The sequence below is a fragment of the Canis lupus genome, chromosome 4 (assembly GCF_011100685.1).
Source record: "Canis lupus familiaris isolate Mischka breed German Shepherd chromosome 4, alternate assembly UU_Cfam_GSD_1.0, whole genome shotgun sequence".
In the NCBI taxonomy this organism is placed as follows: domain Eukaryota; kingdom Metazoa; phylum Chordata; class Mammalia; order Carnivora; family Canidae; genus Canis; species Canis lupus.
This window is the reverse complement of record NC_049225.1, coordinates 14,657,643-14,672,499: the sequence shown is the minus strand read 5'-3', so window position 1 is coordinate 14,672,499 and position 14,857 is coordinate 14,657,643. Positions and strand designations below refer to the sequence as shown.

General features: G+C 44.8%; 1 protein-coding gene across 1 annotated transcript in view; it reads right to left on the bottom strand.

Moving 5' to 3' along the window:
* Window positions 1–13,620, bottom strand: part of ARID5B (AT-rich interaction domain 5B) — a 174,232-nt gene extending 160,612 nt beyond the window's left edge. Inside the window, exons 1-2 of the mRNA XM_038534033.1 lie at window positions 13,171–13,620; window positions 12,489–12,743 (exon numbers count right to left, since the gene is read on the bottom strand). Of these exons, the coding sequence (XP_038389961.1) occupies window positions 12,489–12,743; window positions 13,171–13,191 (276 nt within the window). The 5' untranslated portion in view covers window positions 13,192–13,620. The remainder of the gene's footprint in view (window positions 1–12,488; window positions 12,744–13,170) is intronic.
* Between the last annotated feature and the right edge of the window lie 1,237 nt (window positions 13,621–14,857).

Genomic DNA, 14,857 nt, shown 5'->3' with positions numbered 1-14,857 from the left:
CTGCTCTAGAGAGTGCAAGGTGGCAGCTGGGGGTAAGGGAGGGGATGGGGGGCCATATCTAGACCCAGGATAGGTTTTGTTTGGCCCACAGTGTTCTTTGAAAGTTGAACTAAACTGCCAACTAAACTCACACAAAAACTCAGATTTCTGACACTTCTCTTGAAAAGTGGAAAGACCTGGCAATATGAAATGGCATTCCCGCCCCGTAATGATCAGCTGGATGGGAGTAGCAATATTTGTATGAGTCACATGTCCCCGGTTCCCTCAAGCATCATATTTTCTCTCAGATGGCCTCATTCCACTTGGTCTTGCCTACCTGGACCGGTGGGCACTCACGCATGTGCACCTGCCCTAGGTCCCCTTCTTCCCTACACAGTAGAAGATGTCATGGAGGAGGTGGCTTTTGAATAGGACCTTGAAAGAGGGATCCCATTATTGCAAGGCCTCACCTCACAGGGGAACATCTCAGTGAATTTGAGACCCCTTTTCTCATAGCGCCTGTGTTTCCTCCACTTGTCAACAGGACAGTGCAATGCATTTGCCATCTGTGTTTTGGAATTGAGACAGCTCAAGTCCCCATTCTGTCTCTGTCATTTACCTGGTGAAGGAATTTAGAAACCTCGACAAGCTGTCTAACCTCTCAGGTTGTCTTCCCGCAAAAATGGAGACAATGCTAGAACCCACCTCGTGGTATTACGGTCGTAAGGAGTAAATAAAAGGTCATGAGTGAAGCCGTAAGCATCTCGTTTGACTATCCCCTTTATTAATGTCATTTTAGTACAGGGCCAGATAGTAAATATATTTGGCTTAGCGCATCATGGTCTCTGTCACAACTACTCAACTCTGCCACCACAGTGTGAAAGCTGCCAAGACCATTTGTCGACAACTGGGAGTGGCTGTGTACCAATAAAACTTTATTTACAAAACAGGCAGCTGGCCATATTTGACCAGTGGGCCTTAGTTTATTGACCCCCTGTTTTCAATATCTCCACAGGTGGCCAATGTAATTCAGCTCTGAAGATGCTATCTAGGTGTCTCAATGACATCTAGAACAATAGGTGCCTCCGGTATGCATCAGTGGCCATCTCTAACCTGTTTACTGGATTCACCAAGACTAGGCTTAGCCCAGAAATCTTCCTGGAGGGACACTGCTCCCACCTCCACATCTTGGTAAGAAACCTCTTCCCAAGTCCTCATCAGAATCTCTCTGGACTTGAGTTCAAATGTTGTTTCTTCCAAAGCGCTCTCACAGAGCTTCCCAACAAGACCAGGCATGCCTGTCATAGGTCCCTGTATTTTTACTCTGTCACACTGTCCATGCCACACAATGACCTATTGCTTATGACAGTTTGATTAATTACGCACTCTCCACCTGACGGGAAGCTCCATGAAGGCAGGATCTGCCTGGTTTCTTACCTCTGTCTCTCCAGGGCCCTGTGCAGCACACAGATGTTGCTCTTGGGGGGGGCTGGGTTTGAGGCTGAGTTTCCTCTCCTGTTCAATGTGTGAGATACACCACACGCCTGCCTTGGGGTGGGTGGGGGGGATTTAAGGAACCCTTTTAAATGTTTTATTCCTCAAGTGCACAGTATTATTACTGAGTCTTCTGTGTATCTGTCAACCACCAATTTGTCTGCACGTTCCTAGAGAGCAGGATAGAAGCCATATGCTGAACTAATAAATAAAGGACTAAAAGAAACCATATTCATGAAAATTCAAAGAGAGAATTGGTCAGTATATAATGAAAGCCCCATTGTCAGCCCCTCAATATCTTCTAAAGTGAGAGGGGGACAGGAAGCGCTGCACAGACATAGAAAAAAGAAAACTTTAGAAGAAGGAAGTGCGAATGTGGTTCCAAGACCAAAATGTATGGGGACGATTTTCCACCATTTTGGATAAATCAATCAAATTGCTTCTTACTATGAGAGAATGAGTAAGTTCTATGAGAACAGAATTCCTTATCTGTGTGCTAGTCACTGTGTTCACTCATAATATCCCTACTAGAGAGAAATGACACATAGTAGGAATGCAACAAACATTTCTGAATGGAAGAAACCATCCACGAATATCAGATAGTGGCAGAAATGCCAATTCCACCTGCCGTCAAGAATGCCATCTCAGCAAAGCTTTTCTTAAGCCAATATAAATAATACTATCTGAGGGTCCTCCTAGCTTCAGGAAAGAAGATGTTAAAGAGGGGACTGTGAACATGAAGCCTGGTTTCTTCATAATCACTGACCCTTGGGTAAGTATCTTGGCACTAATGTCCGTATTCCCATTAGTGATTTTATACGAGTGATGTCACACAGAGACACCATCTACTGGTATAAGACAGGGCACTAGAATGACCCACCCGGGACACACCCATGCGAAACACTTGCCTAACTTTCCTCAGACTAGAACCTTAAGAGAGCAGCCCATCTTCCCCAAAGCAGCAGACCACTGTGTCTGAGGGCATTGGCTTCTAGGCCTAAGACTGTTCTGGGCCTTTCTGCATCCATTAAATAGAGGGGGCTGGACTTGCTCTCTTGAATATCCTATAAGTCTATTAAAATGTCCATGGCAAATCAGGCCCAGTCTTTTTCTTAGATAACCACTGCAAGTCTTCTTGATCCTCGTTATCAACAAAGCCGAAGGGATGTCCAGCCAGTCACACCTGAAACCAAACATGTCTGTGCAGTCGGCAGACCAGAGGGACCGGCTGCACCTATGGATACGCCAATATTCCAGCCAGGAGAAGGTCTCTGAGAATCTGAGCATGTTCTCAGCAACCTTCTCTGCATCGGAACCCTTCACCCCATGTCAGAGGCCCTCATTCCACAATGCCAATTTCCAACCAGAATATCGCCAAGGTCAGGTTTTCACAGAAGAAAAACAACCAAACCTGTCCTGTCGTGGAGGGAAGTCAGAGAACAAGGCAATGAGCAAGAACGTTTTTATACTCTGGTATAATACCTGGATAGTTTCTTTTTTTCCAGTGGTACCCGGAGCTGAGCTCAAACCAGAGGACGGCAAGCAGAGCTTGGACCAAAGGGAAGACAGTACTCCCTCACAATGATTTCCACCTCCATGTTCCACAGGAGGCTTGGGGAAGGCCCACAGACAAGTAACGGGTGATACCCCGGCCTGTAGCATGTAAGGCTTCCCCATGGGGGAGGGGGGTGTCAAAACAAAACAAACCAAAACCCACACATGCAGAGCCGTATATACATACACGCACACTTTATAATGTATGTATTTATACATATTTTAAAAACACTCCTCCCTTAAGAAAAATACACAGAATTAGCAAGTTTAAATTATTTGCACTTAGTTCTTTGTCTCCAGTTATACTGTGTTCTTTTGTGCTGGTAAAACAACATGTGCTTTAATTAGCAAATATCTGTAAATAATTTACTTGCTTTTCAAATACAACAGAACAATGGGGTCAATTTTCACATACATTTACCCAGCATGCATCCTACGTCTTAAGCCAGACTCTCCCATTGTTCGATAACTATATCAAGCTGTCCAGCTCTTGCTACCTCCTCGGTGGAGGGTGGGTGTAGATAGGGGGCCAGAAACCCAAGTTTTGGGAGCCACATCCCATTTTGCAAGACCCCAGAAGGCAAGAATATAGCATTGTCCAGCCCCGGTTAGAACAAACTCTTAATGATCTCTAACCCTGGAACCTTCTGCAAGGAACGTGGGACTGTGCCAAAGGCAAAGGGCATTTCATGGCTGCGGGATGCAGGTGCTGTGCTGCCCCGCTGTCCCGGACACCCCCTCCCCCAACAGCTTCAGCCCAAAAACATAAGGTGCGATGTCTGAGGCCTACGAATCACGGAGCCCCGTCTAGGCTCTGCAGGGTTAAGGCCGGGCCTCGCAATGCAGTGCAAAGAAAGATGTTAAATCAAATGAGAATGACTGCTCCAGGACTGGAGGCACTATTATTTTGAATAAGATTGAAAAGGCCAGAAAAAGCAATTCAAAAACATTTCAATTATGTATTTCCCAGAACTACATCTTTGAGCAACTAATGCAAATGTTACCACCACAATAAAACTTCTTCCCACATAAAAGCATATAAAACAGGTTGCACAGCATATACTTTATATATCATGTGCATATTTTTGACTATTAATAAAAAATTCAAAATCTATGTATGCTTTACTCTCCTAAGCAATACAGTAATTATGATTAAAGGACAGGCAGCACAAAAAGAGCCAATTTATCTTACTCGTGCTCAGGAATACTATTGTGTAACTAAGCAACTAAAGACAAAATATGGTCTAATTAATTCACTCCTATGCTTATTTAAAAGACACAATTAGAACATTTTTATTTTCCAGCCTGCACAGTAGCTCAACATGCTTGAGGGTGTAGAAAGCAAAGCCTATTATTCTCAAAGACAAGAGTTTAATGTTTAGTGCCACCGATCAGGCTTGGAACTCAGCTCCGGGGAGGAGGGGGTGTGTTACCCAGCCTGGGTGTGCTCGGAGTCACGAGAAGGAAAGGTATGGTAAGGGGGAAAGACGTTTCTGGGGCCACTGGATTGAACAGTAATGCACGGCCTCTCCCTGCTGCGTTCCTCGCCGTGGCACAGGGGTGGGACAGAGCTGTGAACTTCATGGTCACTCGTGCAAGGACACACGCCACTGTGCGTCTCTTTATACAGCCGCAAAGATTCTAGAGAAAATTCATGTAATTAAACCACACGTCCTCGTCTAGTGTGATAAATGTCAAATATCCATCTTTGACACTGCTAACAGTGCATCTGATTTTAAAAGCGGAATTAATTTACCCAAGTGTGTGCTGGAGACTGATGCCATTAGCATGATTCTAAAGCATCCTTTCAGCAATAATCATCATCTGCATGTCAGAAATGTGTTGTCGATACGGACGTTCTCAGTCCAGGATGTGAGCCATGCTCTCTGAAGGCCAAGGCCTGGGTTCTAATCTCCTGCAAGCCGGCAGAGATCACGGCGTGGCTGGAAAAAGCCATCCGTGCCTGTGCGAGGGCACTGGAGCAGAGTTTTCAAGAAATGCAGGAAATCTGAGACCACATTTCTGGGAGGCGGATGAATCTTTAAGCCAACAACCGATAAATTTGTTCTAAATTTCTTTAAAAGCCAAACCAACGGGTAATCACTAGCTACGGTATTATTCTGAGTGGAGGATGGCAAATATCCAACTACCCTGGCTATAAAAAATGACAAGCAAATGCATTTGATTCGAGCAATTATATTCTGGATATTGGTTAAAACTAGACTTTGATAAATGAGCTTGAGTCATGTATCACTAGATGCCACTAGGAACAATGGTACACTTTATTAATAATTAATAACGAAGTATTTACATGTATGGACTCGTGTACTTCATAAAAATAACATTTCCTAGTAGGTGCCTGACACTCTAAATGTCAAGGGAGGTTTTAATTGCTTACAATCTTGACTCACTATCAAACACTGGCCTAGTTAAGACCATCGGCCCGAGCAGCATGCTGGCTCACAGGAACTGCCAACCACACTCAGGTGAGGAGGAGTGATTGTTCCCTCGATAGCCGGGGTCTGGTCAGACTGCCACCCCGCAGCCCCAACTTTTTATGAGCTGAAGGCTGAAGATGGGATAAGTACTCAAACGTGGGGATGCTGTCTCTAGACTCATCATCACTCTCAAATATGCACCAATTTCTCTGGTGAGTACTCTTCAAGAAAACCCTTTACACTTTTTTCACATCTTTGGTGTGCAACAACTGTGGATTTTAGAAGAGAAAGAAAATGGGTGAGGTGGGGTGTGCTGGAGCCAGCCCACATGTGAGTGACTACTCGGTCGTAGGTCCTCTGCCAGGAAGAAACCGGGCTGACCTTACGGAAAGCAGGCTGTGGGAAAAAACGTTTTAGATGACTGATGTCATTCAGTCATTCAAGAAATACTTAGTGACCAGTGCTGAATACTTTGGGGGGCCCAGCGGTGAGTAAGGCACAGCCCTCCATTCCGGAGAACAGCAGCAGGCTGGGGAGGAGGGGGAGGGGAGGGACAGGCAAAGGAACAGAACACAGATAACCATCACAGAAAGCACATGTGCAGAGTACAGGGGAGGGTAAAACCAACCACAGCCCTGGAAGAGCCCTGAAGGCAGGATTCTTGTCTATCTCGTTCACTACTGTATCCCTAGGGCCCAGAACAGGCTCTGTAGGTGCTCTATAAATGCGCACTGAGTGACAGAGGCTTCAAAGATAAAGACAATACTTTCCAGTTTTCAGAAAGAATCAGGAAAGTCTATAAATAGTGACTTTGGTTAATCTCCACTTGAACCAAGGAGTATAGAAAGAGCGTGACGGCTTTTCTGTGACCAATGTCTGTCCATGGGAGTAAACGATGAGCACTTTGAGGGCTGAGGCCATTCTCCTTCATCTCTGTAGCCTGTCGTCCAGCACACAGTAGGCCTTCAATCAATATCTGCGGAGCTGAATAAATGCTTTTTCCAAACTCATGACAGTAGCGAGCCTTCCTTTGAACACACATCACATTTATTGTCAGCACAATTCACCAACGTGTTATATAACGTTCTTATGTTGTTTTTACATTTTTAAAAACGTGTTGATCTCATCTCTCTATGAAGATTGATAAGCTTCTTGAGAAACAGGGTCACACCATGAACTGTTTTACATTCATCTCTGTACCTAGCAGAGCTCTGAGTACATGGTTAGCACTCAACAAGTAGTTTTTGATTAACTCAAGATAGAGGATACCAACATTTGCTGGAGTTAGGATGTGAACCACACAAAATATAACTCAGTACATATTCTACTGATTCTCAAATTTTAACATCATTAGAATCAATGCTGAAACAGATTTGTTTATGTACATATTTTTGACAGATATTGTTAAATTATTTCTTAGTATTACTGGGCCTTCCTCCAACCCATGTAAGAAAGAGAAAAAAAAAAGTACACAATCCCGTTCCCTATATGATCAACTTCATAGGCCAGGGGTCAGCAAACGCTTTTGTAAAGGGCCAAACAGTAAATAATTTCCACTGTGCAGGCCATATGGTCGCTGTCACAACTACTCAACTCAGCCCCTGTAACCTGAGAGCAGCTATAAACAATACGTAAACAAAGGAGTTTGACCGTGTTCCAATAAAACTTTACAAAAACAGAGGTCCAGATTTGGCCCTTAGGCCTGAGCTCACTGATGCCTGTCACCGTCCTCTAAATTCTCTCCAGAGAGCTCATGAGTTCTCACCCTAGTTCTGAAGGGCCAACCAGTTAGAGCAAAGTTACTCCTTCTCCATGTGGAAGGTCATTACTAAAACTACCAAAAACTGCTGTAACTGCATCCCCCATTTGCTGAGCTCTTGTGTAGGAAGCGCTATGCTAGGTGGCAGGCCCTTTTCGCTTGTTTCTAATTCTCTTGACAAAGTAGAGATCATTATTAGATCCATTTTACAGACGGAAAAACTCAGGCTCAGAAAAGCTAAAGAAATTGTCCAAGGCCAGTGAGGTCACTGAAGAGGGCTCAGAAATTTTTAAAAAAGTCAGCTCATCGATACTGGCCAGAGACTGAGTGGCCAGCCACTCATCCACAGCCACAACAGAGTCAGCGCAGCACCTCCTAGATCTTAGAACGTGTCTGATGAACCTGAGATGTGATCCAGTCAGGCAATCTTTTAAACAAATCCTGCCGATCCAGAGGACAACATATTTTCATACTGAAATGTAAATCTTCAGGGAGCTTTTTATTTTGGTGACATAACTAAACCCATCATCTGGATGAAAGCCAACCCGATTTTGGGAGACCTGTATTGGCTAATTTGTCCTAGCAAACTCACCTATATGCTGTCCTCTCATAGAGAAAACCTTTCTTTAGGAAAGGCAGTGGTCGTGGTCTCAAACATCGATGAGAACGACAATACGAATATTAACGATAATAACAATGAGTCAACCACTATTGAAGAATCTACTATGTGCCGATCTCAGTTGTGAGCACGTTACATGTATCAACTCATTTAATCCTGAAGGCAATCCTAGGGAGCAGGTACTATATTTCCATTTTATAGATTAGAAAAGTGAGGCGATGTTTAAAATGCAGGATCCTGGGCCCCAATTCCAGAGATTCCAATCGAGTTAGTTTCAACGGGGGTCTGGAATATGAGTTTTTGACCATTTTTAACCAGATAAGTAACCACTTGTAGAAATCCTGACTACATGCTAGAATCTGAAGTGCCCAGTGTGCTTGATCTTGACTTACTGACATCATTAGCTTACTCATCCACATGCACAGTTGCGGGTGACCAGTAAAGCTTCTTGTAGAATCCAGCCCACGGCCAGGCTGAAATCCAAGCCTGCACATCCACGTCTTTTAAGAGGGTATATTGCCAATAGATTAAGCGCTTGGCAATTTGAAAATGAATGTAATCAGAAGTTACCCAGTAACAGAACCAATTACCCGCCTACTTTGCCAGTAGTGGCTGAATGTGGCAATTGTGGGTAATTACTAAAGACACTTAACTCCTTGTAGATGGCCCTGCTATTCACTTGCATGGTAATTTAAGACAGTATCATGATTAGGCCTGGGAACCTCTACACAGGCATAAAAGTAATCCTGTTTATTGTTTATAAATTAAGAATTTCTAGAATAAAGGCCTCCACAATCATCACTCTTTTCTACTTATTTAAGGACTGCGCCGTATTTGAAGTACTTTTGCCCATACAGTGCCTCTTGATATTCACAACAACCCACAGTAAGCCTTACTATTGTCCCCATTTTGCTGCTGAGGAAACTGAGGCTCAGAGTGTTCATCCTGGTTCAAGGTCAAACAAATACTAAGCTGCAGAATCAATATGTGACTCCTTCCGGACTGCTCTTCCTCAACGCCAGCTGCCAGCGCTGGAAGTATGCAAAGGCGGCAGTAAGTCATTATCACAATTATTATTACTAATAATACATTGTTAATGATTATTAATAATGGTATTAAAACACAACTGTTCTTGGTAGATACCACTAGCTCGAATTTGCTGAACTTTATAGAAGACGAATGGTTCTGCTACCCAAAATCTGGTGACCTTTGGCAAAATGGATTGACTAGTCATGATTCTAAAATGAACAAGGAGCTGCCCACATTAGTGCACACTTCTAGAATATAATATGATGTGTTAAAACTCTGGTGCCAGGGGTAGGATTCAGTGGGAAAATAAACTAACCCTAAAGCTTAGGAAGGCCTAGGTTCTAGCCTGGTGACCTTTGACAAACCATATAATTTCTCTAAGCCTCTGTCTCCATCTGTAAAATGGCATGCAAAGTCCTGCCTTATCCAGCCTCATACAATTACTGCAAGGATCAATAAAGCATTCCCCAAAAAGGCCCTCCGCAGATCATAGCACACCACACAGGGACGCTATTTCTAATCTTGCACAATGATAATTTTCCTGCTTTTGGAACTGACGTCTTTACATTTCAAGAGATCATAAATAGAATGGTTCTCTTAAACCAAAAAAGCATACCGAGTCCTGGCTGTCCTTTGGAAATGGATGCTGATGTCAGCTCAATCAAGAAATTATTAACCTCCATTTGGTTACTTAAAATAAACTGTACTGGCTGATTAAATGTGCTGAACATTTTCTCCAAGTAACAGTGCACATCACCAAGAAACCTTTCTCTTTCAGTTACACTTTGCAAATGGCTAAATGCATCATTCAAAACTATTTAAAATCAATAACAAAAATCATTTCGCTGTATATAAACAAGTTAATGGAGTAAGTGAAAACAAAGCAAATTTCTTAACGAGAGGACCCTGTTGCCCCCTCTAGGTGCCTGCAGTAAATGCTGGTTTCTGTAGGCTCTCCTCCAGAGAAGACTGCTGCTGCTATTCAGCTAATGAATGACTAACTTAGGCCAGGGGGGAAATGACATCACCAGGGTGGAAAACCGATCTGCATTGGGAAACTTTCTACCTGCTTTACATTTGTCATAATTATTTTGCACAATGCAGCCTGCATTTGCATAATTTTGAGGCGTGTCATTATCTCAATTGAAAATTGTTTTAATATGGCTGAATAATTCACAATGACATCAGCCAAAGTCCTAATGAAATATACAAGTATAATCATACAGCTAATTACCAGCCGTGTTAGCATTAAAAAACAAATCATGCATAATATTAGACGATGTATATGCAGCTGAGGATTATAAATAGAGCCATCTCCCTCCCCAAACCCCCTAGAGTTTACTTTTAAATGGCAAGATTAATTTTCGGAGGTATGGCTCATATAGCAGTGACGAAATGTACAGATCATTACAACGGCTCGCTTTCATTTCCCCTTAATGAACAATTTTTTTTAATTCGTGTATTTAAAAATACTGTGTACTATTCATTATCAGCAGTTCTAACAGATGCAACCTTAGGCTAATACTGCTTTTATTCTTAAATCAGAATTCAGTATTTAATTACGCCAACAGAAATTAAAACTGGACCAAGTGGGGTCAAATTCGGGGTCTTTAAAAATATTTCAATTTCAATTAAAAAGAGAGGGGGGGAGAGAGAGAGAGAGAGAGAAAGGGCGAGTGACCACAAAAATATCTCATAAAACACTGAATAATTTCCTTCTGGGTTTAGTCAGAAGTCTATTAGGCACCAGCTCTTTTCTGGATATTTAATCCTTCCCTTTTCCAGATCACAGGCCATGTTGAAGTAATAAATTTGAAAAGCAAATAATAAGAAATCAGGAGGGGGAGGGGAAGAAGACAGCTGCGCAGGAAAGTTGGGTCGGGGGAGGGGGCCCGAGCTAGACCTCAGGAGGGGGAAAGAGCTCAACCTGTTGGTAGGTTGCAGGATTTTTCACAGTATTTCCAAACAACACCTTTGCAAAATTGCAGGCAGACGTCGGAAAGTAGGAACGTTTAAAACCTAGAGCTGGCGGGGGAGGGCGCGCGGGGCGGGGGGGCGCGGGGGGAGGGCGCGCGGGGCGGGGGGGCGCGGAGGGGCGCGGAGGGGGGGGACGTTCGGGGAGGAGGGCGGGGCTTATTTCCGAGGAGGCAGATCCGAGGGCGAAGGTTTTGACGAACTCCAGTAATTAACCGGCATAGACCACTGATGGGTAATTCGATCCGGGGAGAGGGAGTGAAAGGGCGATGCCAAAAGTACAATCAACTCCATCAGACCAAGCAATTCTGGAAGGACTGGCAGGCAGCTCCACGCTCCGGGATGAGTTAAGCGGGGAACCATTCATTTAACAAAAAGATCCGTACGGCTCCCTCGAAAGCTCGAGGGCCTGGCACGAAGCTAGCTGCGCTCGGAAGTCTCCGTTTGATCCCCCTGCTCGCGCCCGGGCAACACAAAGCCTTGCCAGGCGGCCGCGCGCCCGCCCTCCCCGCCGCACCGAGGGCACAGCCTCCCCCCAACAGCCCCCGGTGGGCGCCGCGGCGCGGGGCTCGGCCGGCTGACCCGGGAGCCCGCAGAGCTGCGGCCACACGCCAGATGACAGGGCCGGAGGGAGGCGGCCGCCGGCGCCCGGTGACAGCGGCTCACCTCGGGCGTCCTCCCGGGAGCGCGGCTGGCGCCCCCGCGGCCGCCCAGGAACGTGCCGGCGCGGCCCGGGCCCTCCCCCGAGCGACCCGCGGGGCGGGGGCCCGAGCACACGCCCCCCCGCCCGCGCCCCGCGCCCCGCGCCCCGCGCCCCGGACCCCGCGCTGGAAGGCGTCCCCTCGGCGTGGAGTAACTGAGACCCAGAACATCAAATGGCTTGTCCGAGGGGGAGGGGGTGGGGGCGAGAGATAGTTGTTAATGCTTAACGTGTTTGTGCCGGTTACACGACCGCTTTGAAATCCGCCCGGGCAGATCTGCAAGTTATTTGAATGTATTATTCCAGTACCTGTCATTTATCACTTTATTCAACACGTCTTTGCCAACTCAATAGCTTTTGATCTCACTCTGCCTCCATTTCGTAATTTCCGCCCTCTTAAACATATCAAATACTTACTTTAAAAAAGAAAAAAAAAAAAAGTGAACCATATCGAAACCCACCGAAAGAAATCCACCCAGCCCCGACCCAGCCAGACGCGAAGGTAAAAATCTTAAAAGGCAAAAAAAAAAAAAAAAAAAAAAAAAAAAAAAAATATATATATATATATATATATATATATATAAAGCATGTGATGTTCAAGCGGCAGGAGCAAGAGAGCGAACGATCTCTCTCGCGCTCTCTCTTACACACACACACACACACACACACACACATCCTTGAACAAAACCCTTCTCGAACAAGTTATTTGATCTTGACTAAAATCAGCAGTTGGATCCTCTTTGTAAAGCTGACAGCCAAACTCTGACAATGGCAAAATACTCGAGCCCCAGCTAGTGGCGCTACCCCTTTAAAAAAGGAGTCGATCCTGCTCGCCTGCAGAAGTGAATACAGTATTTTCAAGCTTGCCCTGTAATAAGCATTACTGGTGTTGGGGGGGGGGGGATAATAAAGAAAGAAGAGAGGGAGATATAAGTTTACCACCTCGCCGTGGTCGCTATTTCTGCCCTGGGGAGTGTCTTCTGGGAGGAAATAAAGTTTAGAGCTGGATAAAAGTTGCCGGCTGGTCCTCTCTTCCCACAACAGCTGGAGCTCCGCTATGCAAATCGGATCCTTTGGCGTACATCTTACAAAGAAAAAGTCGCCAAGGGACAAAATTCTTGGTTTGCCTTCAAGGTGGAATTGAAAAGCCTTGTAGAAAATGTAAGGTCCGTGCAAGCCACACGGTGAGCCGACCCACTGCAGGGGAAAAAAAGCACCAAATAAATAACGTAGCCATCAGAGCACAAACATCTATTCCCAGACACATTTACACACAGACATCCACACTCTTAATACAGAAGAGCCAACAGATATAAAGCTGGGTGGAAAAATAATAGAGCCCACAATTTTTCTGCCTCCCTTTAAAAAAAAAAAAAAAAACTCCGGGCACCCCCACCGCCACCTCTCCCTACTTCTCCATCTGAGGCGGTAAAATTACATTATGTATGTATGATCAGTGCAGGGATTTTTTTAAACAATAAAAATGATTTGGGGGGATGCAGAGGGTAAAAGTTTGGTGAAAAGTTTGTGGGGGGTGTGGGTGGGTGCAGAGGTGTGGGTGAGCTGGGGGGCTGGGGGGTGCCGGGGGGTGCCGGGATCGGAGGAGCGGAGGAGAGCGAAATACCTGGAGTGAGTTGGGCTCCATCTCGACGTTCTGAATTGATTGAACTCAACATTCTCTCCAAACTTGTTGGCTTGAATGGATTGCATCAGGTCCTGGCAGGGAAAAACATTCTCTGCCTTCAGCTGGCGTAATGTCTCAATATAAAACTGAGCTCTTGCCTCCCCTTCGGCACCAAAATGATTGAAAATATGTCCTAATATTTCTCTGACGACTCAATTTTCAGCTCCTGTCAAAACTGTGTCGGTTTCCTTCCAAATGTGGGATGATCAAATTCATAATCGGAAGAAAGGTTCCGTCCGATCTCGGCGGGAAGCGGATGGATCAAGGCAAAAACCAGATAGGAAGACTTGTAAAAATAAAATCCACCCTAAAACTGTGTGAAGATGAGATCTCCCTCTTCCCAATCTCCCTTGTCTAGGGGTGTCGTCTAATGAGATTTTTGGAGGAGGCGAGAGCTAGCGAGCTCCGCTGTGCATCTGACAGGACCTGCTTGTATATGTCTAATATAAAGAACATTTCCTGCAGAGATTCCGGGGCGCTGCTCCTCTTTCTAATGCTCCTTAGCAGATTTGCTGTTATTAGACATGTAGATTTGTTTGATAGTTAAATTACGCTTCCTCACTGCCATGTTTTCGAGAACTAATCTGTTAAATTATCTTTTGATGCCTATTTACATGGAAGGGAAAAGTGGGTTATCGATTATATAAACATATAAATATTAACGCATTTGTTCGCTTCGCAAAAAAAATACTCAGCAAAAAAAAAAAAAAAAAAACCCAGAAAGACAAGTGAGCAGTGCACACACATCTCAGGATTTTGCAAACAATATTGAACGGACAGTGACTGCATTTAGGGACTGGAACAATAAACGATGCATGATAAATCAATAAATGCGAGCAGCGAGTCTGCTCGGAATATGAATTCAGGCTCCCGGTTCTGCGTGTGCATTCTTTAATTTTGAAGTATATACACTAGTACGTGTTTACAATGCTGATGGACGCCAAGGGCGCTCTCAAATGATAATGTGTTTATATAACCCAGCGCTACAGGAATAATATACCGACTCCTACCCCACCCCCACCCCCTCCCCCGCCAAAAAAAAAAAAAAAAAAAAGGGAGGGGAGCTTCCTCATAATAGTTTGAAACTGCAAAAAATCCATTTGCAAACTAGTTAAATACAACCAGAAATTAAGCTGTTGAAAACCGGGGGCACGAACCGTAAGACAATAAAGGTTTTAAATGTGTATATTTATTGTTCCGGAGCCCTGGAGCATTGCGAGGTTTGCATGCACGGCTATTATGCAAACACAGAGAAACTTAAGAGCGACAGAACAAGGAACAGGCAGAGACTGCAAAGCCCTCGCTCGCCCCGACCCAGCTGCCCGTCCTCCGCCAGGCTAGATTGCATTTTCGCAGTGTTGATGTAAAATGGTGTACTCGCTTCCCCCACGCTCCCCACCCCCTTCCCCGTTCTCCTCCCACTCCTTCCAGCACCTCCCGCCCCCCCCCCGCCCCGATCTTATTATATTGGCACCAATCTTTCTAAAGTGGGTCTGGCATGCTAAAAAAGTAAACATGTACTATATGGGGAATAAGGTCTGTATAGTATGACAGTTGAAACTTGATCTGTGATAAAATTACAGGATGTTGAAATTACTAGTAAGCTATTTTTAACGCTTTCGCAACG